A 24,512-nucleotide genomic window follows, 5' to 3' on the forward strand; every position below is an offset into this window, starting at 1 on the left:
AATGTACGTAAAATAGACACATACAAATGAGTGTTTTTCTGTCTGTTTGGTCAATGATAGGATGTTTTGGGTAATTTATTGATGTTTATTTATTATTACATTTTAAATCACAGGAAGGGGAAGAAAATGTCAAATTATACATTTTCTCTTTACTACACAAAATGTTTAATGTGTGTAAATTATACAATTATATTTAAACGTAATATATTTATTAACAAGAATTTTTATTTAGCCAGAAAATATGATGTTTTATTAAGGTTTATGTGACCCTCTATTGTATGTATGCACCCAAACAGGCAAGATTTTCCCAACTTGTGATTCTTGGAACACTTTATGGCTGTTTTGTTCACAAATCCACAATTGTATTTGTTCTATATCTTCTTAAGATAGAAGTTGGCAGAAACTTTTCATTTCCAATTGAAGACTTTTTATTGTAGTGTATTTAGATTGTTTAGAATGTGAATACCATTTTACAAATGAACCAGTAAGCAAATAAATAAATAAAGAATCTGTATTATGGTGTGTTGGGCAGAATAATATATCAACACATTGTAATTGTGTTTTCTGATAGTAAACATGTGTATATGCAGTGACTATATTATAACTGATGGACTTCCCCCACTTTGGTCTAAATATATATTATCCAATGAGGTTATATGAGTTCAGAAGGTGGTGCGGTATGAACAACATTCATTGTAAAATGTTCATAATTTTCAAGTGGGATTAAAAACATCAGCAGTATTACAAAAAATTACTCGATGTTGGGGGCTCGTCCGGAATAACAAGCACAAAGAGTATTCTCTGGAGGGGGAAATTAATTACTTCTTTATGGTAATATTGATATTTTTACCTATTTTTTAGAATATGGAATATTTGATATTTATTTTTGGTAATTATGTAAACATTTTTTAATTTTGTTATTAAATGTGTAAGTGTAGACTATTCTATTTTATTAATTAAAATGCAAAATTATATATTTAAAAATCGAAATCATAATAATTTTTTATAAATTAATGAATTAATAGATTTATACATTTCATTTAATAATTTAATCTATGTATACTTTTGCTGTCCATCATTCATAAATACCCTAATACACAATCCCTAAATAAAACAAGTAAAAATCCAACACATGAATTGTGTACCTGCCTCCGTCACCTGAGGCGCTGCTGACTCACTCGTTCATCACAAAGGGGGGCGTGGCTCTTTTTCCAGATGCGGCGATGACGTCCACTGCGCCGTGTGTATGCGGAGTGCCGACGAGGGTTGCGAATGTTTCTACGCGTGCACGCGCGTCGCTCAGCTGACAGACTCACAGCAAGTAAGTTCATCTTTCCCTCAGAAAACTTAAAACAACACCGAAATGAACGTAAATGTACGCGGTTATATCAGACAGGCACTCTGGGTTGGTTTGTTATTCAACAATGTAGTGTTTTAAAGCATGTTAGTGTCACAAACGATTGTTTTAAGTTAATAAGGCAGAAAAAAGAGCTAATTGTTGGATAGCAGTGGCTAGCTGGCTAACAGACTAGCTTCAGTTTAGAGACAGTTTGCGCTGCTTACTGACATTTTAACCAGATATTCAGCTGTAACAGCTAGCATCGTGTGTTTTTGGTGTTTGCAGTGCGAAGTGATATTTATTCGCACTGATTTTGGGTTGTCGCAGTCTAATTTCCTGTGTTACTTTGGGCCCTTATTCATTTTGGAGTTAAATGTTGTGATATAACCACAAATGTTATTGTTTTGTGGGGCTTTCGCCAGTTTACTTGTAGTTTATCTAGCTTTTATCCATGTACGTGAATAGCCAGGTTTGCTAATAGAGTAAAGCAGCCTAGTTTCCTGATGATTGTCATGTTTTGACCCTGTACTTGTCAAAACCTGTTAGTGCACATATCTCTAATATAGGGAACATGTGTGAGAAAAATATTTAATTTACATAATGCGAAATACAGTGCTGTGAAAAGTATTTCTGTTTTTGTGTATATCTCATATTTAACATTGTTCTATGTTAGGTTTTGTTAGAATTTTTGAAACAAAGGCAATCTGAGTAAACACAAAATACAGTTTTTAAATGATAATGTTATTTATTGAAGCAAATAAAGTTATCCAATATCAACTGGGCCTGTGTGGAAAAGTTACTAAATCCCCAAATCTATGAAACTGCATTCATAATGGGGTTCAGCTGGACTAGACACATCCCGGCCTGAATACTGCCAGCCCTGTTCAATCAAATCAACACCTAAACAGAACTTTTTCAGCAGCATGAAGTTGGCTAAAAGGTCTCATCCAGTAGCACACTATGCCTAGGTTGAAGGGTTACAAAGCTATTTTAAAGGCTCTGGGACTTCAAAGAACCGCAGTGAGAGCCATTATCTCCAAATGGAGAAAACAGTAATGAACCTTCCCAGAAGTGGCCAACCTTCCAAAATTCCTCCAAGAGCACAGCGATGACTCATCTAGGAAGTTACAAAAAAGCCTAGGACACATCCAAGGAACTGCAGGCCTCTCTCGCGTCAATAAAAGTCACTGTTCATGAGTCCACGATCAGAAAGTCACTGGCCAAAAATACCATCCATGGAAGAGTGGCGAGGCAAAACCACTGCTAACCCAGAAGAACATTAAGGCTGGTCCTGTTTCATCTGGTATAAATCAAACGCACAATTCCACAAAAAGATGGTGGTGGTAGTGTGATGGTGTGGGGATGCTTTGCTGCTTCAGGGTCAGGGTGACTTACAATAATTGAGGGAAACATGAATTCTTCTCTCTACCAGAAAATCCTAAAGGAGAACATCCAGTCTCAGTCTGTGTGTTGAAGCTCAAGCGCAACTGGATTATGCAGCAAGATAATTATTCAAAGCATAGAAGTCTACCTCTGAATGGCTCAAAGAAGCAAAATGAAAGTTTTGGAGTGGCCTAGTCAATGTCCTGACTTGAACCCAATTGACTGTGGCAGGAACTTAAACGGGCAGTTCATGGTCGAAAGCTCACCAATGTGGCTAAACTAAAGCAGTTCTGCAAAGAGTGGGCTGCAATTCCACCACAGCATTGTGAAAGACTGTATATATGTAGTTATCGGAAGTGTTTGGTTGCAGTTGTTGCTGCTAAATGTGGCACAACCAGTTATTAAGTTTAAGGGGCAGTTCGTTTTTCACATGGGTAATATAGGTGTTGGATAACTTTTTGCTTCAATAAATAATAATATATCTATATATCTATATATATATATATATATATATATATATATAATATTTAAATTATGTGTTTACTCAGGTTACCTTTGTTTTATGTTAAATCTTGTTTGAAGATCTACTAAAACAATTTAGTATGAAAAATACACAAAAATAGAAGAATTCAGGAAGGGGGCAAATACTTTTTCCACAGCGCTGTAACTTCAGGGATATTGGACTGTGTGATCTGGGTGGGTAATATTTGAAAAGCTTAGGTTGGTTAAACAAATACATCAGTTTTGTTTAACTGTCTCATCAGAATGGTCTGTTAGCCATGATCTCTTGTAACACTGAAGATCTACAGAAGACCATCTGAAGTCATCAAAAGCTTCTTTAACTCTAGAAGAACTGAAAAGCTGTCCACTATAAAACCTGTATGGTCTCGCCCAACTATAAAATTATAAAATTCCTCTGATCTTACCAAAAACTCCTCTCCTTCTTCTGGGTGATGTCATTGGATTTGCCCATAGTTACATCATTGCTGGCCTTGAAGGAGAACTTGGACAGCGAGGTGAATAACTTCCAGACCTGTAATAGCAATGCACTTGTCTATTTAGACCATTTCCTATTTTAAACTTAAATTTGGCTGCTAAATCAGTGGCTTTTTCTCACTTGGTTCTCAGTGTGGATAGTGTTGTGTTTTTATGCCATGTGAGGTAACTTGACTAAGCTGTACTTATATATGTTTTTGTCCTGTAAATAATGGGTGTGAGTAGTAGAGAAAGTATAAGCACAAAAGATAAACTGTTGGTTCCAGAGCCTGTTTCTCCTGCTACGGGCATTGTGTTGTGTGCGTGTTGTTTTGTGGCTTATGCACGCCCATTTTAAGTAAACTGCACCAGTTTTACATTGGCATATGGTTTTTTCATGTTATGGTAATGAGAATATGGCAGCGATGTGAAACAACTAATCACTGTTTTTAAAAGATTTAATCAGCATGACTTGGGCAATATTGGAAGCAGATAATATAGGGTGATTCTCATGAAACCTGCCAAGAGAATGTCCTGGTCATATTTAACCCAAATCAATCAAAAAATTGGATTGGAAAATATTATATTTCGCATAAAGAACCATTACAATTTTTTGCATTGAGACAATATTTTCAGGGCATGTTTTCCTTTATAGATATTTGCTGTTATATTGGTATTCACCCATAACATAAAAACAACTATCAGCTGTTGTATTGAGCAGCATTTTATATTGGTGCATCCCTCCCCACTCTTTAATCAGAAAGTTGTGGTTAAATCTAGACCATTTGTGGTAACTCTGAATGTAGCCTAAAACTTGTTAGCCAGACTAAACTTAAATTCATTAGGCTGATAGAGATCCGAAACAGAAAAGTGTATAGTCAATTATCTCGCTAATTCTATCATAATGACCATAAGTTTCTAATTGCTTAAGATTTCCTTGGCTTGCAGTTTCTGCATTTTAAGTAAATTTGAAACATTACCCCACATCTTTAGCGAATAGCTGAGTGTGTTCTCCTTTTATGCACTGAAAACATTATGAAAATTAAGAGCATTATGGAGGCCAAACACTGAACTTGTCTGTTATCCTTCACTATTATCCAGTGCATTTTTCAATGGCTGTAATTGATGGAGAATGACAGACTCTGGCTCTGTGTGTGCATGCCTCTGTGTGTTTATAAGGACCCTTTCACCAATCATAAACTGACGTGAACTCAAGGAACCCACTGTTATGTAGAGTGAAGTTGCTTCATTGGCTTAGTGCTTATTGGAGGTGATCACCATCGATGTTATGTTTAATTCTCAACTGTCATGTTAAAATGCTTCTATAACAACTGTGTTTAGGCTTGTATTACCTTTCACATGCTAGGATTGAACAGCAGTAGTATGAGGTAGTGCTCCACCCATTATGTCTTGCTGAATATTCTGTTTCACTTGGAAATAAACCACATTATGGAAGTTAAATGGCTTGTGAATGCTGTTTAATGTTGTCTTTCATAATCAAATTGAGCATGTAACCAGTGTTACAGGCCTTTTGTGTTTGCAGGATTGCAGCAGCAGTGGGCCGAGAGGACAGACTGTCCCAGGCTATCATGGATGACAGCTCATCTCTGCGCAGAGTGAGCGGCTCCACTGAATCTGTGTCAACTGTCACCAGTGAGGAGTTTGTGCTGGTGCAGCCTACTGCCGGGGGCTCTCCCTCAAGCTCTGAGGGGCGGCCCAGACTCAAGGTATCTCTCACAGTAACTTGAGTTGTGACTGAATCTTGAAACAGTTTGATTGATTAGTTAAAAAGAACCTACTCAAAAAATTGATTTTCCTTCATTTGAACGATCTCAATATAGATTGTTAAATGCCAAGATCCATCTTTTACTCCATGCGTAACCCTTTACTACAACGAGAGGAAATCACTCGTATTTGCAGCCAAATTTCACACGTGATTAAAATGTATGTATTCGGCAACTGGCTGGTAAATGTTTAGATTTCACTCACCAGGGATTGTGGTATAGTGGTGAAGTATTCCTTTCACTGCACATTGAGAGTAAAAGTTGTTCCATGTAATACGTGTCCAAAGATGAGATCTGCACGGCCCATTTGTCATTGAATAATGTCTCCCTTTTTTTCTCAAACCTTTTTGAACCAATAACTCCTTTCATCACCCCAAATTTTTGTTAAGCACCTTGATTTCAAACTTTGAACTTTATTAATAAAATGAAACTGGAAAAAAATTAAGTGCTATTAAAATGTGTGCAACTTTTTGAAAGATTACTTTTCAACAGTTGTGAAAGGCAACATCTCTTTGGCAAAGAACCTACTTCATCCGTGAATTCGGTCAGGTATTTCGTTGTCTGGGAAAATACATCAAGTGTGTGAATAAATTTGTATTTATATATATATATATAGCAATATCCAATTACATCGGCAAGGGCTGAGGGAATAGTGAATATTCTTGCTTTAGTGAATTTGCAGTGAAAATTACATTATTTTATTTATAAAATGAAAACTTCCAAAACATTTCTAAACTCAAATTGCACTCCAAGAATGTTGAAAAGAAAAATTCACTTTTTTTTAATTAAGCTACTAAGTCTCATTGTAAATGGAATATAAATATAAAAGTGCAGATCAATGAAAATGATTAAATATTATTTCCCTTTGTGTTTATTTACAATGCTGTGAAAAACTATCTGCCCCCTTCCTGATTTCTTCTATTTTTGTGTATTTTTCATACAAAATTGTTTTAGATCTTCTAACGAGATGTAACATAAAACAAAGGTAACCTGAGTAAACACAAAATACAGCTTTCATATATATATATATATATATATATATATATATTATTATTATTATTTATTGAAGCAAAAAAGTTAGCCAACACCTATATTACCCATGTGAAAAACGAACTGCCCCTTAAACTTAAAGGGGTCATGACATGGTTTTTTTATTGTATTATTATGTTCCCTTAGGTGCAATTATAGTATTAATATATTTTTTTTAAGAAAAACTTTTAAAATCTAGTGATTTATGACCTTTTCCCACCCTGTTTCTCATCCTCTGATTCAAACAGTCTGTTTTGGGGGCGTTTTCCATTTAAGACTTCAGTGTTAACGCTCACTGTTATGATTGGCTAACGCCAGTGCCTATGTATCAATTATTGACGCTCCCAGCCAGAACAATATGCAAGTAAACTAAGTAAAAGCACTGTGATTATTCATAATGAATGAAATTGCGCTTTAAAAAGTAGTTTAAAGTTTAAAATAGATTACTTACAGTTTAGCGCCGTCGTTGTTCCCAGAATAGTCGGCACGGACTTATCTTTCAGCAACAGTTTTCTGGCAAAGCCAGCATCATATTGAGATTTGTTCTCAAAACAGTCATCCTTAAAATGTACAGAACAAACGCTTAAGTTAACACTGCCGTGACTGGGACGCCACTGCATCCATAAACTGCAAATAAACTGCATCCATTTTTCCCTGACGCCTGGATCTTTCGGCAGCTTATTCAGAGGTTTTGTTTGACCACAGCCAGGAACAGCACATCTGTGTGGCATCGTAATTTTCCTGTGCACAAGTAGTCTCTGTCAGAGCTCGCTGTCCATCGACTGAACACTTGTGAGGCGACGGCGATACGTAAATGAGCTGTAGTCTTGCGCTTAAAGCGTAGTTATCTTGTGCTGGAGGCGGTCATATGCAAACGCTGTTACGCCACTTCTAACCGACACGCCACTTCTAACCATGAATCCAGAACGAGCTGTATTTTGAGCTTGATTAAATAAATGATTCGTTTAGAATGGGGAGGACGTCTTAAAATATTAAACTTGCAGGACGTTTTAATGATACAAAGACCTCTTATATACCAAAAGATCAAGGCAAATTTGGTTTCTCATGTCATGACCCCTTTAATAACTGGTTGTGCCACATTTAGCAGCAACAACTGCAACCAAACACTTCCGATAACTACATATATACAGTCTTTCACAATGCTGTGGTGGAATTGCAGCCCACTCTTCTTTGCAGAACTGCTTTAGTTTAGCCACATTGGAGAGCTTTCGACCATGAACTGCCCGTTTAAGGTCCTGCCACAGCATCTCATTTTTAAAAGCTAAAATGTGACCTAAATGATGAAAAACGAATGATAAAATAAAATTTGTAAAATGTATATGTACCAAGTTAGAATGTCCCTGCTGTATAAATGATTGCATTAGCATCTTTCTTTGATATGTATATAACTAATATATAATAATAATAATAATAATAATAATAATAATAATAATAGAATTATAAATAATAGAATAATATGCAATCAAGTCAGGGAAAAGTCATCTGAACGAGTCATCCAATCATCATGGAAAAATCTTGGAAATTCAGTAGTCAAAATGTGTTTGAACCCTGAGCAGTACATGAAACACTGATGTTCTTATTCTGAAGATGTTAATTCTGTCTCTCTTTCGGTCAGATGTCATGGAATGGGAGTGAGCAGTTGGAGCGAGCGATGGAGGAGGTGCTGGGTGATGTGGCTGATGGATCAGGAGTTGCAGAGGATGGTGGAGATCCAGGGACTCCTGCAGCACTTAACTCTCAGATCAGACCACTCAGCCTGGCTCTGGACACAGCTCCTCATGGTATTATCTACACTCATGGCTTGCCAAGCTATCAGAAAGCATAAAAGCTTCATAACTGGAGAGCAATGATCATGTTAATAGAATTGCATATGCCTAATTTCAAACATGCAATAAATGTGATGCTGCATGAATTACGCCTTGCGCTGTGGAAAGTTACATTTTAAATAAGAATTACATGTTTTTGTTTTAGATAGACATTTAGTAGTGATTAGAGATCAATTATATTGTTTTGTTTTTTCAAACAATAGGATTCCTATTATTTGTTTGTGTACGTGTCCGATAACCGATATGTAGGACAGATGTTTAGTTGATTTAATTAATTAATATATTTTTTTTATAAATTTGGATTTATATATATATACCATTTTAAAATAAAGATTGCACTCAAGTAGGAAAAATCCTGCTTGAATTTATTTATTAGGAGGCCCCAACAGATTAAAACATTTGCAAAATCTTTAACAATAAAAACTTTTTTTTTTTTGCAGCAGCAGATACAATATTAAAAACAGGCAAAATAAAAGGATAAAGTTTTAACGTTTTCAAAAGGAGAACATAAACAATAAGAGAGTCTACCAACTTTGCATGAATGTAATTTAAAAGGTTTAGGTGTTGTTTATTTTACTGACATCAGCTAGTGTGTTTGAATAAATATACATTCTCAGAAAAGTGAAAAACAGTAAATAAATACATGTTGCAATAAGAGAGTCTCGGATGGCATCAGAATGATTAATAATGTATTTGACGTTCTAGATTATAAAACGAAATACCTGCTGGCTATTTCTAGTGTTTTACAGTGAGCGGCACGTCTGCAGCCTATCATCCATTTTTTCTGTAATTTTTGGAAATATCGGTTGCGATATTGTGGTATTAGTGTGTTTTATTTTGTAAATAATTTTTGGAAATATCGGTTGAGATATTGGTATTGGCCAGTATTAGTGTGTTTTTTCCCCTGTAATTTTTGGAAATATCGGTTGAGAGATTGGTATTGGCCAGTATTAGTTTGTTTTATTTTTTAAATAATTTTTGGAAATATCGGTTGAGAGATTGGTATTGGCCAGTATTAGTTTGTTTTATTTTTTAAATAATTTTTGGAAATATCGGTTGAGATATTGGTATTGGCAAGTATTAGTGTGGTTTTTTTTTTTCTGTAATTTTTGGAGATATCGGTTGTGATATTGATATTGGCAAGTATTAGTGTTTTTTCCATTTAGTTTTGAAATGGCCCATGTTGGAAACAGACAATGTCAGTTCTTTTTGTTTTTTTTGTTTTTTTACAATTCAAACAGTAAATACAGGCTTTTTGTAAAATGTATTGTTTATGACCCACAACATTGATATTGGTCATTGTTTCTATCAAAGCATTTACATAATTTACATAAAAGTATGTCAGAAACTTGTCCTTAGTAGAGTTCATGATAAAGCAATTTCACAGCATTTATTGATCATTCATGTGTTGACTTCATTAAAGATGGTCACGGTGCAAAATTTCAATCTCATTACTTGATGACTTTGTTTTTTTTGTCCTCCGATGCCTTTTCTTCGATTATAGTCTTATCCATAAGCAATTATATGCAAATACAGGTTTAAGATGCAAAATAATCCTAGGCAGATTTCAGAGCACACACATAACAGAATACATTTAGCTTCACTTGTAATGTAGAAAGATATTTTAGGAGATTTCTGAGGACACACTGACAGACCCAGGGGTTTCAGCAGATGGCAGATAAACTAGCTCTCTCTTTATTGTTTCTGCTTGCTGTTGCCAAGTGCTAAAGTCTGTGGGGGCTTTGACCGTTTACTTCCTCCCTACCTTGCCAAAACATCCTCTCAGCCTGTTTTGAGAAGTGCTGTTGACAATAGACCCTTAGATAATGAAAAGGTTTAACTCAAAGCCTATTTTATTGTTAAAGTTTATTGTTAAAGAGGATTGCAGTAGGATGAAACCAAGTCTTCGTTTCAGTCAAGATCAACACGATAATCATACATTTAAGTTGTATTATAATAATATTAGTGATGATGATGGTTGCCTTTGCAAGCACAGCTAACAAATCTTATTGCGCAAAAAAGATATAAGCAGTCTTAAGCTAAAGACACATGTTTGAAATGAACAGTGGTGAAACCATTTCTGTAAACTTGAGTTGACACTTTATTATCTGTATCCACAGAAGCCTCAGTCGGAGTGTTGGAGAGTATTGCATTGCAAGAGGAGGATAGCGTACAGTTCAGCAAACTCTCTTATTTGGGCTGCACCTGGGTGAAGGCACCTCGTAATGAAACAGAGGCCCAGAAAGCCATGGCCACCCTGCGGGCAGAGAGTGCCATCCCCATTCCTGTCACCCTGCATGTGCCCAATGGTCCAGACAGTTGTGTCCGGTCAGTCATTTGCCGTATATACGCTAGAGACTTTCTTTTAGTTTGTGTCTAGCATGTCATAGTGGTGTTTATGTAGAAATGCAAAAACTCTATTTACATGTTCTAAGTAACTCAAGATGAAGGAGCAGGTCACTTATTTAATTTTTAAGAAGATGCACCTCACAAGCAGTCTCTGATCAATGTCATAATTTTCACTTATTTCATCTGCAGCTTCATAAAATCACATTTTTAGATTGTAGCTGTGTGACGGACCACATTCAATATTAGAAGTGGAAAATGTGGCTTCTCTTTGCTTTCTGTGGCCTTGTGATCTTCAGATGGTGTGTGTGTAAAAGTGTTTCTCTGTCAAAAGGTAACAACTGTCATGTGTGCTGCTTTTAGGAATAGCTGAAGAAATGTGACCTAACCCTTCTGCTTTCTCACCCTGGACTTTTTGTCTCAGGAAATGTGGTGTAACCTAAGTTTGAGGATCTCGTTGTTTCTGTCTCACTTCTGAAAACCTCAAAACAGTCTCCAAATTTACAGTTGTAAACTTAAATGCACATGTAAACTAGTGAGGAGTTGTTAATTTAATTCATGTGACATTGAACAAGCTTTTTTGCACCTTAAATACAGTTTTTGGGTTCAAAACAGGTTAAGCTCTATAGTTTGACTCTCAATTTGTAAAAATAAGCATAAATCATTTTTACAGTAATGGACTTGCAATGAAAGTTTTTGGAGCAAGAATTTCTGGAGGGTATTTTTTTTTTAAGTTATATGAATTCTTCTGTACAAAATTTGTTTTAGTTGAGCTGTAAATTTGTTAAAACCATCCATTTAACAATGGGACAACCATACTATGCGGATGAACGTAGGGTTATGTGTTACCAGTGCAATTCTTAGTTTATTTTCTCAGTTCCTTTCTGGTGTCCTTGAATGTATTATGTGAATTTACAGCTTTTTCCGTCTTTACATGGTCTTGACGTGAGTTGAAAGGTTGGATATAGTAACTTTGCACTGACAAGGTTGGTATAGATATTAAAGCAAGATTAAAGGGATGTGTATGACATTTCTCATCTGCAGTACACAAATGAAGATTTTTATCTCAACTCTGTAGGTCCATGCAAGCAAGTGCATGGTGGCCAAAATGTCTTCAGAGATCAAATTTTTTTGTGTGAGAACAAACCAAAATATAACTACTTTTTCACTGTAAATCTTGCCGTTGTGGTCTCTAGGTACATCATGATTTCAAGGTTGATTACTCTTCCTAGTGCATGATGCATACATAGAACACTGGAGGGCACTATAGGAAGTGTAATCGAGCATGAGATCACAATGCCAAGGAGTGAAAAGGAATTACATTTAGTTTTTTCTCACTCAAAACCATTTGGATCGTTTCTAAAGACATTGATTAAACCACTGGAGTCATATGGATTACTTTTATTCTGCCTTTTATATGATATTTGGACCTTCAGAGTTCTGGGCACTGTTAACTTGCATTTTGAGGACATACAGAGCTAAGATATTCTTCTAAAAATCTTAATTTGTGTTTTGCAGAAGAAACATCTGGGATGGCATGAGGGTGAGAAAATTATGAGAAAAGTTTCATTTTTGGGTGAATGCCACGTCCGCACTTACGTTTTCGGTTGAAAATGCATTGATTTTGCTGGATTTATGCTTCTCATCCACACTAAAATGGTATTTTCCTCCACCAAAAATGTTGACTTTTGTTAGCGCATTCTGGTACAGCGTACTTTGGAAATATTATAATGTTAGGAAACCATTTTCAACGAATATACATGTACACTAGTATGTTCATCCAAACTAGAAATGTGATTTCCCCTCCGAAAACTGACTTAAAAAAAAAAAACGCTCTCCTTTACCGCATACTTTGGAAAACGATGACGTTAGGAAACGGAAAACATAGTTTGCAACCAAAAACGTAAGCATGAGAAAACTTTCGTTTTGAAAATGCATTAATTTTGCTACATTCATGCATCTTATCCATAAAAAGAACAGCGTTCCAAAAACTAAAACTTTAAAAAACGCTCACAAGTACGGCATACAAAACCCACTGGGAATGTGATTACAGAAATAAAAGCTCAAATAAATAATTCTACTATTATTCTGACATTTCACATTCTTAAAATAGTGATCTTAACTGACTTAGGACAGGGAACGTTTTCTGCAATTTAATGTCAAGAATTGTGAAACGTTGAGTTTAAATGTATTTTGCCAAGGTATATTTAAACCTCTGACTTCAATTGTATATTTTCAAAATTATTTTCTGTTGTAACCAGCAGTATATCACAAATGCTGTCGAAAGGTCTTAACTTGTGTGGAACCTGAAACATTAATTTAACGCAGCAACATTCATAAATTGCTACATTTAAGAAAAGAAAGCCTGTTTTGCCGCTCCTTTGTAAAACCCTGTTTTTTTTGTTTTTATTACTCTAGGATTGTCGACCAAGCCACTGGAACAGAGATCGCTTCCTTTCCCATCTACAAAGTGTTGTTCTGTGCTCGGGGACAAGAGGGCTCGGTCGAGAGTGACTGCTTTTCCTTCACTGAAAGCTACCGCAGCTCTGAGGACTTTCAAATCCATGTCTTTTCCTGCCATATCAAAGAGGCTGTGAGTTACTTCAAATCTGTGAAGACTACACAAACAATACCAGAAAGCAATGCCCTCTTGTTGGAATCTTACATATGATCTAAAGTTTTCTTATTGTCTGAATCTAAACTAAACTACTAGCCCATGAGATTCGTGAAAGTTCATGACAAATTCATTTAACACAGATGTTTGAATAAGCTCAACTTCCTTTCTCTGTTTAGGTTAGTCGCATTCTATATAGCTTCTCAACAGCCTTCAGGCGTTCGTCAAAAGCAGCCACAGACATGAGAGATTCAGTGCTGCCTCTTTCCCCCAATAGCGATATCTTCACCTTCACCGTTTCTCTAGAAGTGAGAGAAGAGGACGGAAAAGGAAACTTCAGGTCTGTCATCATCCACTTCTGAGGAAGCGTCAGTTCTTCATGTTTGTCGCTCTTTAAAATACGTGTTAGTTTTTTCCTTTTCTATTCACAGAATGAGTTTTGTGCCATTCTGTCAAAGGTGCAAAAGAATGATCATTCATTACATTATAAAGATAGCATTGAAAAGCATTCGCAACACATTTAATTTACTTAATGTCACATATTTCTGATTGGTGGGGTTATGAAATTGATCTACAATATGGTATTAATTGTTGATATTTTTCCCACCCAAACAGCTTTAGTTACATCAGCATAAAAGGAAAGTAATTTTAGAGGTGGAGAAAGTTATTCAATTTTGATGAAAGTTTATTCAAACAACTTTTTATTTCCTTAAGAATAATGTGCACTAATAAATTGTGCGTATCAGCAGACATTTATGTCCATTGGAGTCGCGAACATGTCTTTCAAAATACAAAAACATTGTCCCTCTTTCTTTTCTCTTTCTCTCTCTCTTTACTCCAGCCCAGTCCCTAAAGACAGAGATAAGTATTACTTCAAGCTCCGGCAGGGTGTGCAGAAAAAAGTGGTGGTCACTGTTCAGCAAATGAACAATAATGAGCTGGTAATAGAGAGGTGAGTATTTGAAGAACTAGAGTTAATGTTAAAAGTACAGTATTGTATTTTACTAGTGTCCTGCATTGACATTGTTTTTATTTTTGTAAGTGTTTTGAAGAACAGAGCAGTGTGGTATTACCAGATAAAAACAATATGCCATGAACCAGAAAAACCTGAACACTTTGATGTCTCACAGTCTTATAGCATACATTTCTTTGTCTGCTCATTTACAGCCAAATGCAAGCAGACTTTGTTGTGTTCACAAGCAGGGTCAGTTAGGTCTGGGTTTTTGTTATCAGAAGTAGAAAAGCTAACTTTTGCCTTTTTTACCCGTTTTATTAATTTACAATATGCATTACCTTTCTATGTTTAGGCAACTGTTTTTTTTGGGTTTTTTTTTTGTTTATGTTGTGCTATTTAGGTTTTGCTTGGTTTGTTTAGGTTTTGTTTTCTTTATGTTGTGCTATTTAAGTTTTGCTTGAGTTGATTTGTTTAGGTTTTGCTTTGCTTTGTTTATGTTGTGCTATTTAGGTTTTGCTTGAGTTGATTTGTTTAGGTTTTGCTTTGCTTTGTTTATGTTGTGCTATTTAGGTTTTGCTTGAGTTGATTTGTTTAGGTTTTGCTTTGCTTTGTTTATGTTGTGCTATTTAGGTTTTGCTTGATTTGATTTGTTTAGGTTTTGTTTTATGTTGTGCTATTTAGGTTTTGCTTGATTTGATTTGTTTAGGTTTTGTTTTATGTTGTGCTATTTAGGTTTTGCTTGGTTTGATTTGTTTAGGTTTTGCTGTTTTGCTATATATATATTTTTTTGGTTTGTTTTGGTTAGTTTTATTGTGGCAGTTTAATAAATCTGGGTTAAAACTTTTCCTCAATTGCATACTTCATTTGAACAATCCTGATATTGCTTCTTAAAATCAAAAGATCAATCTTTTACTCTATGTAGGGATGGTCATTACATTGATGGTGAATCGATTGCAAGACAACCACTGGTTGATTTTGTTAACAGGCCAAAAGGAAAAGAGAGTCGAGACAGAAACTACACACATAACAAGAATCTTCGAGATCCCTTATTTTCTCATTTCGTTACCTGCTTGCTTCGGTACGTGTGCATGCTTTATGTGCACATGTGTGCTCTGAGAGCATTGGTGGAGTTGCGATAATGCGAATACACACTACACTTCAGAATTCTGTGAAAATGTCTGTCTTGGTGAGGTTTTAATGTAAACTGTCATTTAGGCAAGGCAAGTTTATTTATATAGCACATTTCATACACAATGGTAATTCAAAGTGCTTTACATAGAAGAGATTAAAATAAGAATACAAAAAAATAAGAATAATTGAAACAGATTAGAATATAAAATAAAATAAAATACAGTACAAATAGTCGGACACGCAGTGGCACAGTGCTCATGCAGTAAATGCACAACTAAACAGATGTGTTTTGAGTCTGGATTTGAATGTGACTACTGTAGGAGCACATCTGATCTCTTCTGGAAGCTGGTTCCAGCTGCAGCTGGCATAATAGCTAAAAGCAGACTCTCCTTGCTTAGAGTGAACCCTTGGTATTTCTAGCTGATGTGATCCTAATGATCTGAGTGATCTGTTGGGTTTATATTCAGTGAGCATATCTGCAATATATTGAGGTCCTAGCCCATTGAGTGATTTATATACCAGTAATAATACTTTAAAATCAATCCTAAATGTAACTGGGAGCCAGTGTAAAGACCTGAGGACTGGTGTGATATGTTCAAGTTTTCTGGTTCTGCTCAGAATCCTGGCAGCAGCGTTCTATATGAGCTGCAACTGTCTTATGGTCTTTTTGGGAAGGCCAGTGAGGAGTCCATTACAATAATCCACCCTGCTGGTGATGGAAGCATGCACAAGTTTCTCTAGGTCTTGACTGGAAACAAAGCATCTAATTCTTGCAATATTTTTCAGATGATGGTATGCTGATTTAGTTATTGCTTTGACATGACTACTGAAATTAAGGTCTGACTCTAGAGACACACCAAGATTCCTGACTTGATTTTTAGTTGATTGACCCCTAGCGTCAAGGTATGCATTCACCTTGAGAACTTCATCTTTGTTTCCAAACACAATGACTTCAGTTTTGTCTTTGTTTAACTGAAGAACGTTTTGGCACATCCAACCGTTTATTTCATCAATGCATTGGCACAGGGAGTCAATGGGGCTGTAATCGTTAGGTGATAGGGCTAAGTAGATCTGTGTGTCGTCTGCATAGCTGTGGTAAGCAATTTGGTTCTTTCTCATTATTTGGCTCATTGGGAGCATATACAAGTTGATGTATGTCTAATTTGAATGTAAACAGCGGGACAAAAAAGCAGATTTTTATCAATGTATTGGAATTGAAATAAAGGCAGCCTATTAGACCTGCTGCTGTTTAGTTTAATTATTCAAACAAGAAAATGAAAACCACATGCTGCTCTTGGCTGGATAACTTAAGTAGTTTGAAAAAGTATTATTGTTTTATAATCACACAGTGAAGACCAGTAATTTAAGTAGTTTTGTTAAATTTCATTTTATAAAATTTTTGAATGCTTACTTGAAAACTCAATAGTGATGTTCAAAACTTCTTAATTTGTATGTGCTATTGTTTCTGTTTGTTTTATTGCTTGTGATTTGTTTCTTTATTTTTTTATTACTGACTGTTAACTTGTTTTGAGTCTTTTCATGAAACAATGTTTACTTAAATTAGTTAATATTTTGTTGTGATTTTGAAAGTAGTGTTAAGAATCGTCAAATTGCTTTCATATGTATACAAATGAACTTTATAATTGTTATATGCCCAAATTAATAATCTTCTAAATGTGACCGCAATCTAAATTGGCAAGAGATCTCAATGAGTCTAGATTAAATTAGGTTGTAATATGAGTCTTATCAGATTGAGAGCACAGGATGAAACTACTGTAAGCTTGTTAGCAATTTGCATTTAAAAAGAAGTGTGATTCACTGTGCGATCACTTGATGGCGCTATAGTCACATTAGAGAATACCCTCCTCACTATAAGACTTGTCAGGAACATTTTTAATTACAGATGCAAAAAGTGCACGTGTGCCATTTTTAAGCCCACTTGTGTTCCAAATAAGCCCACGACGCTTATTTTATTAAATACAATTTTTATTAAGCAGCATAACTAATTGAATAACTGTTATAACAAACAAGTAACAAATATAGACGGCAGTTTTTGCATTTTACATTATTTGAAATTGCAAGAGTTATAGGTTTTCCTTTTTGATTATGCAATATGCTGTCAAATAATGTATATTATGTAGTAAATGGTCATGTTTATTTAATGGCTCAGTCTCATAATCTAAATCCTTTCTGTGTTTTCCAGGTGCTTTGGGATGTTACTCAGCCCTGGTCAGAAAATTCGCAACAGCGACATGCACCTTCTTGATATGGTGAGGCACCTTTCCAATTCACCTGCTTTTATTTGTATTTCGAGCTTAACAACATTCATTTATTTGCACAACTCAACAAACTGACTGCCTGTGGTTTAATTCTTTTAGCTTCCTTGGTACCAATATCTTTAATTCATTTCTCATATCGTCATGCACCAACCGTGATTTTAATTACCATTCTGTTACCATTTATAGAAACACTGAGTGGAAATACAGGATTTTTATTATTTACGAGAAACGTAATTTTACATGAGCCCTTGAGCAAGTTCAGCTGGTGGTATACACATCAAGAGCAAAAACAATTAGCTGTTCAATCAAGCATAATTGGGTTCATGGGGATTGAGTTAAGAAGCCTATGAGGTTTAATACTGTACTTGTCACTATGTAGCCTGTTGCCATCTGCCTTGTTTTAATAAATCACGTTGTTTGATGTTTTGCCCAGAAGTGGCAATATTTGGCATGTCAATATATTTAAATATTGAATCATGGTTAATCTCTTGATTTAGTTGTTGTTGTTATAATTGATGCAATTAATTGACGTAGTTGATGCACGAGTTAACATGGGCAGCTCCAATCAATATAAAATGCTGAAAGCTTGATAGTTGTTTGTGGTTGTTCTTTTAGGACTCTATGGGGAAAAGTGCTGATGGGAAGGCATATGTGATCACCGGCACCTGGGATCCAAACATTCCGGCTTTCCAGCCACTGAATGAGGACACGGCGAAAGGTGAGAATAGAAAGTAATTAAAACTAAGAGTAAATTCACCCTCACAGCTGGAAAGTGAACAGATCTTCCTAAGCAATAACAAAATACAAGTGCTTGATTGTAAAACCAAGGTTATTTATCTCCTGTCATGTGTGGCAAGATCTTGCGATATTCATTCTCAGGTGAGCCCCATAATTAAGAAAAACAAGTAAACTGATGTGAGAAACAAATCACAGATTGGTGAGAAGATTTATATTTGAATTAACAGGGAACAAGTACAGATTTATGAAAGAAAGTCTGAAAATAGATTCATATTACAATCTAGATGAAAATTGTAGTGTTGGGCAAAAAATTTATAGGTAAATAATGGAACTGCGGTGGGACCCTGTTAAGACTTACAAACAGACACAAATCAATGCCAACACTTGTTATAAAATGCGGACTTAAAAGGAAAAAAATATATTTATATAGGAAAGAAATTATACTTGCTGATCCAAACACCATTTAAACAAAGGTGGTTATTTAAAACGACAGGGCCAGAATTTTATTTCTGACAAAAATGTATTATAATTTCTCAATTGAACATTAACTCTGGAGCAACATGGTGTGTTGCTCCCAGTTTGGCCTCATACCATATCAACAATAGAGATGCTACAATTAGGATTATTGGGCCCCTTAAGGTATTAACAGCCCCAGAATACTCTAGGCTGAATGATTAGTTAAATTGTGCGATGTTGTTCATGATTGACTGAACTTTTTCCTCTCCAGATAAGCAGGTGTTCGTGACGGTGGCAGTGGACCTGGTGGTGACTGAGGTCATAGAACCTGTGCGGTTCCTCATGGAGGTGCCAGTTAGGGTCTACCCAGCTAATGAGAGATTCTGGTATTTCAGCAGGAAGGTGTTTTCTGAGACCTTTTACCTCAAGCTCAAACAGGTACCCCATCCCAAGCCACATCATCTTTGCTGAGTTCTTGTTCCTCAATGTTTAGGGCTTTATTCATACATATTTGGTTGAATCTAACAGAATTTCTTTCTTTCATATTTTAAGTTATATTGCTATGCAAAAACAAGGAAAATAAATACATAATATTTTGCATAAGCAAGATAAAGACTAATCTTAGTTCAAATGAAAAGAAATTGCATTCTGACATTATTTTAATAAAAAAATCAAACTCATTACCATAAAATAATTGTTTCTCAGTGATAATTCTCATTACATTTAGATTACTAAATTACTGTAATGCTATTTTGTTTAAACAAAATCAGCATAAATTAAAAGTATTACAACAAATACTATAATTATCTAAAAATATATTTATTATCTGAAATAGTATTGCATTCCTCACAAAAAGGTTTTCATTCCCTCGCAGTAGTTTGCGTTCTTTTGCTGTTTTTTGTTCCCTCACAAAATGTTTTTCATTCATTCCCAATAGTTTTGCGTTCCCTGACAAAAAGTTTTGTTTCCTCACAATATTTTGCATCTTTTGCAATAGTTTATTATTTCCTCACAAAAGTTTTGTTCCTTCGTAATAGTTTTATGTTCCCTCCAAAAGAGGTTTGCGTTCCCTTGCAATAGTTTGAATACTTTTGCAATGGTTTTTCATTTCCTCACAAGTTTTGTGTTCTTTAGCAAAAGTTTTGCGTTCCCTCACAAGGAGTTTTGCGTTCTTTCACAACATGTGTGTTCCTTCACAATAGTTTTGCTTTCCCCAGCAGTAGTTTGTATTTCTCACAATGGTTTAAACATGGTATTACCTACCATAGTTCAGCTATGATATTTGTACCATAACCAAACAATTTACAGTGGTACTTGTACAACAAACTGACCATAGTATTAAAACTGATGTAACCATTTTTTTTTGGGTGGAATGATTGATTTTATTACCATAGATTTGGTTTTCCTGTTCTATTACTATGAATATCATGGTTCGAATATGGTTATTGTTGTAAAACCATGGTAAATTCTGTGGATGGTGTTATGACAAATACCATAATTCAGCTATGGTTACTGTAGTAAAATCAGGATTAATTTTCGTAGGGATTGATAAAGCTATTGCAAGGTAATGCAAAACTTTTTGTGAGGCAACGCAAAACTATTTTGAGGGAGAACAAAAGTACTTTGAGGGAGCGCAAAGATATTCAGAAAATCAATTTCCTCCCTGCCATCTAAGGGGCTCCGTAATTATGCAATGAAGTATGATTAATTGTCATGAAAAAAATTTCACAATGCAAAAAAATTTAAAGGCATGATTTTTTTTTTTTTTAACAGATTAAAATGTATCATTTTATTATTTTAATCATGGGATGAAATATGACCCAGACATGTTCTTGACAGTATTTGTTAAATTCATCCATATACTGCAAGTAAACTAATTATTTCTAGGTGTCTCTTTTCAAACATGAGCTGCCTACAAACAGTTATATGCCACAAGATAGAGGCTACAGAGACAACCTTGAGGAAGTGTGCTTTTGTGAAGCATGAACAGAAGCAGTAACTCCTGGAAGCTGTGAAGCGGCAAATGGAGGCTTTGTATAATTCGTAGCTTAATAAGAGGCCCGGCGCTCATTATCATGCTCAAGTAATTAGGGCTTGCAGCCTGCATCTCTGCCTGAGTGCTTCCATAGTTATCGTATCACTGAGAGAAAGAATGCATGGGCTGTAGTTAAAACTAATTAAAAGATAATATTATGGTGTTAGCGATAGGCCCAGCCCATTCCTCGCTTTATTTTATTATTTTGTTTTTGTATACGATGCTCATTATGTGCAAGGAATTAGGATGTAATTATTCTGGCTGTAAACATCATTCTTTGCCTGTAGTACAGTTCCACTTTGCAATTAAAAATGGAAACAGCAGTTTACATAAGAGCCACACAGCGCAAGGAAAGCAGTGTCAATAGCAAAGTTATAAATAAGCGATTCAGTTTGCGCAAACTGACCTGAGGAGGAGTGAGGTAAAGGTGCAATCTTCACTTCGATTTGCTCCCTGCAAACTGGAACCCTGAAGACTCCAGAGAATTTGAAGTGTAGCTGTAAGGCTTTGTCATGCTGCTTCATTTACAGAGTTTGTTTGCTCATTCTGTCTGTGTCTAGGGCACAGGGAAGGGCAGCCAGGGAGATGCCATGTATGAAGTGGTGAGCCTGCAGAAACACACAGAGTGTTCGGCCGGAATACATGGCCGCCTGCAGTCTCCCACCGAAGAAGAGGAGTCAGAGGATGGTACGCCACAGTCCAGTTTATTAGAGTGCTTTTCTGTGTTTCGTGTTTGTTGTTCTTCCTACTTCCCTTTTTTCACCCAATGTCTCCATTTTGAGGTGCGGTCCTTTAAAGATGCTATATTTCACATATTTGGTAGCATTTTATATGTCCACTTATAATGTTACTTGAGGTTGCTGAAAGTTGCAATTTAGTTTGACATTTTTTCAACATTTAAATACTTTTTCCTGTCCCAACTTAATATGTAGAGACAACTATAATTGAGCAATTTGTAGGTTGATTTCCTTAAAAACTGTAAACACTGTCTCTGTAAGGCACATTTTTGTGTGAACTATCCCTTTAACATTTGCTCAACTAGTGGCATGAGTTTGTTGTGGGACTATCTGTTTATTTGAGCAGACAGGGAAGTATTAGGAAAAGCCGTTTAAAAACTATGTTTGTTTTTCCAACTCTTTTTGTTGGCGCTAGTGTTGAAAAAAAACAGCTTTAAACAGGTTGCTTTCGCTACTGTACCTTTACCTCTAACCTTTGCGTACCAGTTTGACTTGCCTATTTCTGGATAGCTGTAGATACGTGTTATGTGGATCATCGGGATGGGCGATATCTTGGAATATATGTAAGCGTGTCTCTTGTGATTTTGCTAAATGCATGGGCATTCCAATCACTAAAATTCACTGCAAAGTAGGGTTGAGAAATGAGAACTAGTTCTTGTTCAGGACCACTCCCATTTTCTTAAAATACCAGAATGGTACAATTTTCTACATGGTATTAGAGGTCGACCGATAGTGGATTTTGCAGATACCAATAACTGAGGTGGTGGGAAATGCCAATAACAGATTAATCAGTCGATAGTGTTTAAAATTGATTTATAGAATGTCTCAAATTTTACTTATTTTTTTCTATACTATGACTGGCACAAAGAGTCCAAAATGAATAGAATTACAGATGCAGTTTATTGTTCAACCAAAATCCAATACAAGATTTGGTGCATAAGTATAAACAAGCCCAAAAACAAACCGGGGACTCATTTTGAAATATAATGATGAAAAAATCGGTATAGTATTGCCGATAACCAATATTTCAATTCGTTTTTTATATAAAGTGCAAAGGTAATCCTGTTTCCAAGCTTGATGAAGTAATTGCTGCATCACATGTGAATTGATTGCAGACTTGCCACACTTACCCCCATCCTGTCCTCTCCAGGCTCACAAATACAACTCTCTGAACTCATTTACATTGCCTTTCAGAGCTAGTGTGTGTATGGATGTACACGAGGGAAGAAAAAAATAACAGATTGCCTTGGCACCAATAGCTGTTGCAAGTACATTTTTTTTGTTGTTGTTTTTTTCAGTGCTAGCAAATAAATGCATGAGACCAAACGTCCAGAAATTTTCCCACCAAGTTTAAACTTGATCAACGTTTGCTCCTTCTCGCATTTTCCAAAAGTCGTTTGGCAACATTGAATCCATTGCATGCTTTAATTTAGTCTAGCTTGTAGCTGTAGGTGAAGTGTACTAGCTATCTGTCTTTTTGCAGTGTTGAGATGGACTGTGTTTTGACAGTAGGTGCCTCAAGCCAGAGATGTGAAACGCCGGCAGCTTTCAAGTTGATGTCAGCACCCATTTCAGAAAAATAGATTCCAGTTTGGTTAAGTAGTATTGGCTCTCAGGCTGTGTTTGTCATTTGACCACCTGGAACTGAGTTTTTTTTTTATCCCTTCACCGTTGTCTCAGATTCTGCTCCGTTTATTTCAGCACATCACGTGGATCGATGATTTGTTTAGTATGTAAAGCTGAATATCATTTCATGGGATAGTTCACCCAAAAATTAATATTCTGTAATAATTTACTGTAGTCAAATTATCCTTTTAGTTATGTAAAAGAAATTCAAATATAGACATAATACATAAAGACTTATGTTGCAACATAACTCCATGGTAGAGCTCAGCAGAATACAAAACTATTTCCACAATAAAGGTAATGTTGTGGGTTGCCAGATTTTGAGGTCATTCACAGCATTATAAGACTATTTTTAGAAGAATAAATGCAGATCTCAGATACTCCATATGTTGGCAAAACAGAGCATAAATAAAACTTGAACATGTCATGTTAAGTATAATATGGTTAAGCAGTTCCCATAGCAAACCTTTTCATATGGTTCCATCTTTGAATACATAAAGGAAATAGGACTAGCTCTGTTATATCTCATAAGTTAAATATGTTATAAAATTGCAAATATTAAATGTTTTATATTATACTTTTTATCATCCATCCCTCATTTATTTACCACATACTAATGTATTTAATAAATCAAAACTTGCATTTTTGCTATTTCCACACTCAACTTTGTACCAGGTGTAACTTTTATTGACTTTTGTCTGTAAACCATTCACGAATTATGACCGATTTTTATTCAGCCTTTAAAAAAAAATCAGAACAATCCAATCTTTGCTTTGCACAATTTGTTCAAAGCCTTGATTTCTGGGCTGTACAAGTAAGTTGTTCTTGTTTTTGGAAGTGTTGCCCTCACCAGATTTCTCTCCCTGAGATCTATTGGGGAGGCAGATGGAAAAGAAGATTCATCCACCCACATCTGCTACTGAACTGCTATGAGTCTCTGCTCAAGACTGCTCTCTCTCTCTCTCTCTCTCTCTCTCTCTCTCACGCTGTCCCTACCTCCATCTCTCCACACAACGTTACCAAGCTACTTGTGCAGTAAATGTAAAAAGAGGCCCTTTTAAAAGCATTTCAAAAGAAACTACTGTGTTCCAGACCTCATTTCGAGGACTGTAAAAAAGAACGGCAATTGATGTGCTCGCTGGAGATCATGTATATTGTAAAGCTTGAAGTCCTCAGGTTGGTGATAATAAAAATCCCCACTGTGTTGCAACAAAAAAGTGCCTTTTTTGGTTCTATTT

General features: G+C 35.6%; 1 protein-coding gene across 3 annotated transcripts in view; it reads left to right on the plus strand.

The window, feature by feature from the left end:
• The first annotated feature begins 1,276 nt into the window (after positions 1-1,276).
• The window catches only part of LOC127639490 (rab GTPase-activating protein 1-like), a 123,384-nt gene continuing 100,148 nt past the window's right edge, over positions 1,277-24,512 (plus strand). For 2 of the 3 annotated variants that reach the window (XM_052121543.1, XM_052121541.1), the window contains exons 1-11: positions 1,291-1,321; positions 5,224-5,424; positions 8,147-8,312; positions 10,478-10,685; positions 13,122-13,296; positions 13,497-13,657; positions 14,159-14,269; positions 17,607-17,673; positions 18,298-18,400; positions 19,148-19,314; positions 21,472-21,598. In XM_052121543.1, coding sequence (XP_051977503.1) covers positions 5,287-5,424; positions 8,147-8,312; positions 10,478-10,685; positions 13,122-13,296; positions 13,497-13,657; positions 14,159-14,269; positions 17,607-17,673; positions 18,298-18,400; positions 19,148-19,314; positions 21,472-21,598 — 1,423 coding nt within the window. In that variant the 5' untranslated portion in view covers positions 1,291-1,321; positions 5,224-5,286. Of the gene's footprint in view, positions 1,322-5,223; positions 5,425-8,146; positions 8,313-10,477; positions 10,686-13,121; positions 13,297-13,496; positions 13,658-14,158; positions 14,270-17,606; positions 17,674-18,297; positions 18,401-19,147; positions 19,315-21,471; positions 21,599-24,512 lie in introns of all 3 variants that reach the window. The other variant, XM_052121542.1, reaches the window with a different exon arrangement.

This window comes from Xyrauchen texanus, chromosome 48, assembly GCF_025860055.1.
Source record: "Xyrauchen texanus isolate HMW12.3.18 chromosome 48, RBS_HiC_50CHRs, whole genome shotgun sequence".
NCBI lineage: Eukaryota > Metazoa > Chordata > Actinopteri > Cypriniformes > Catostomidae > Xyrauchen > Xyrauchen texanus.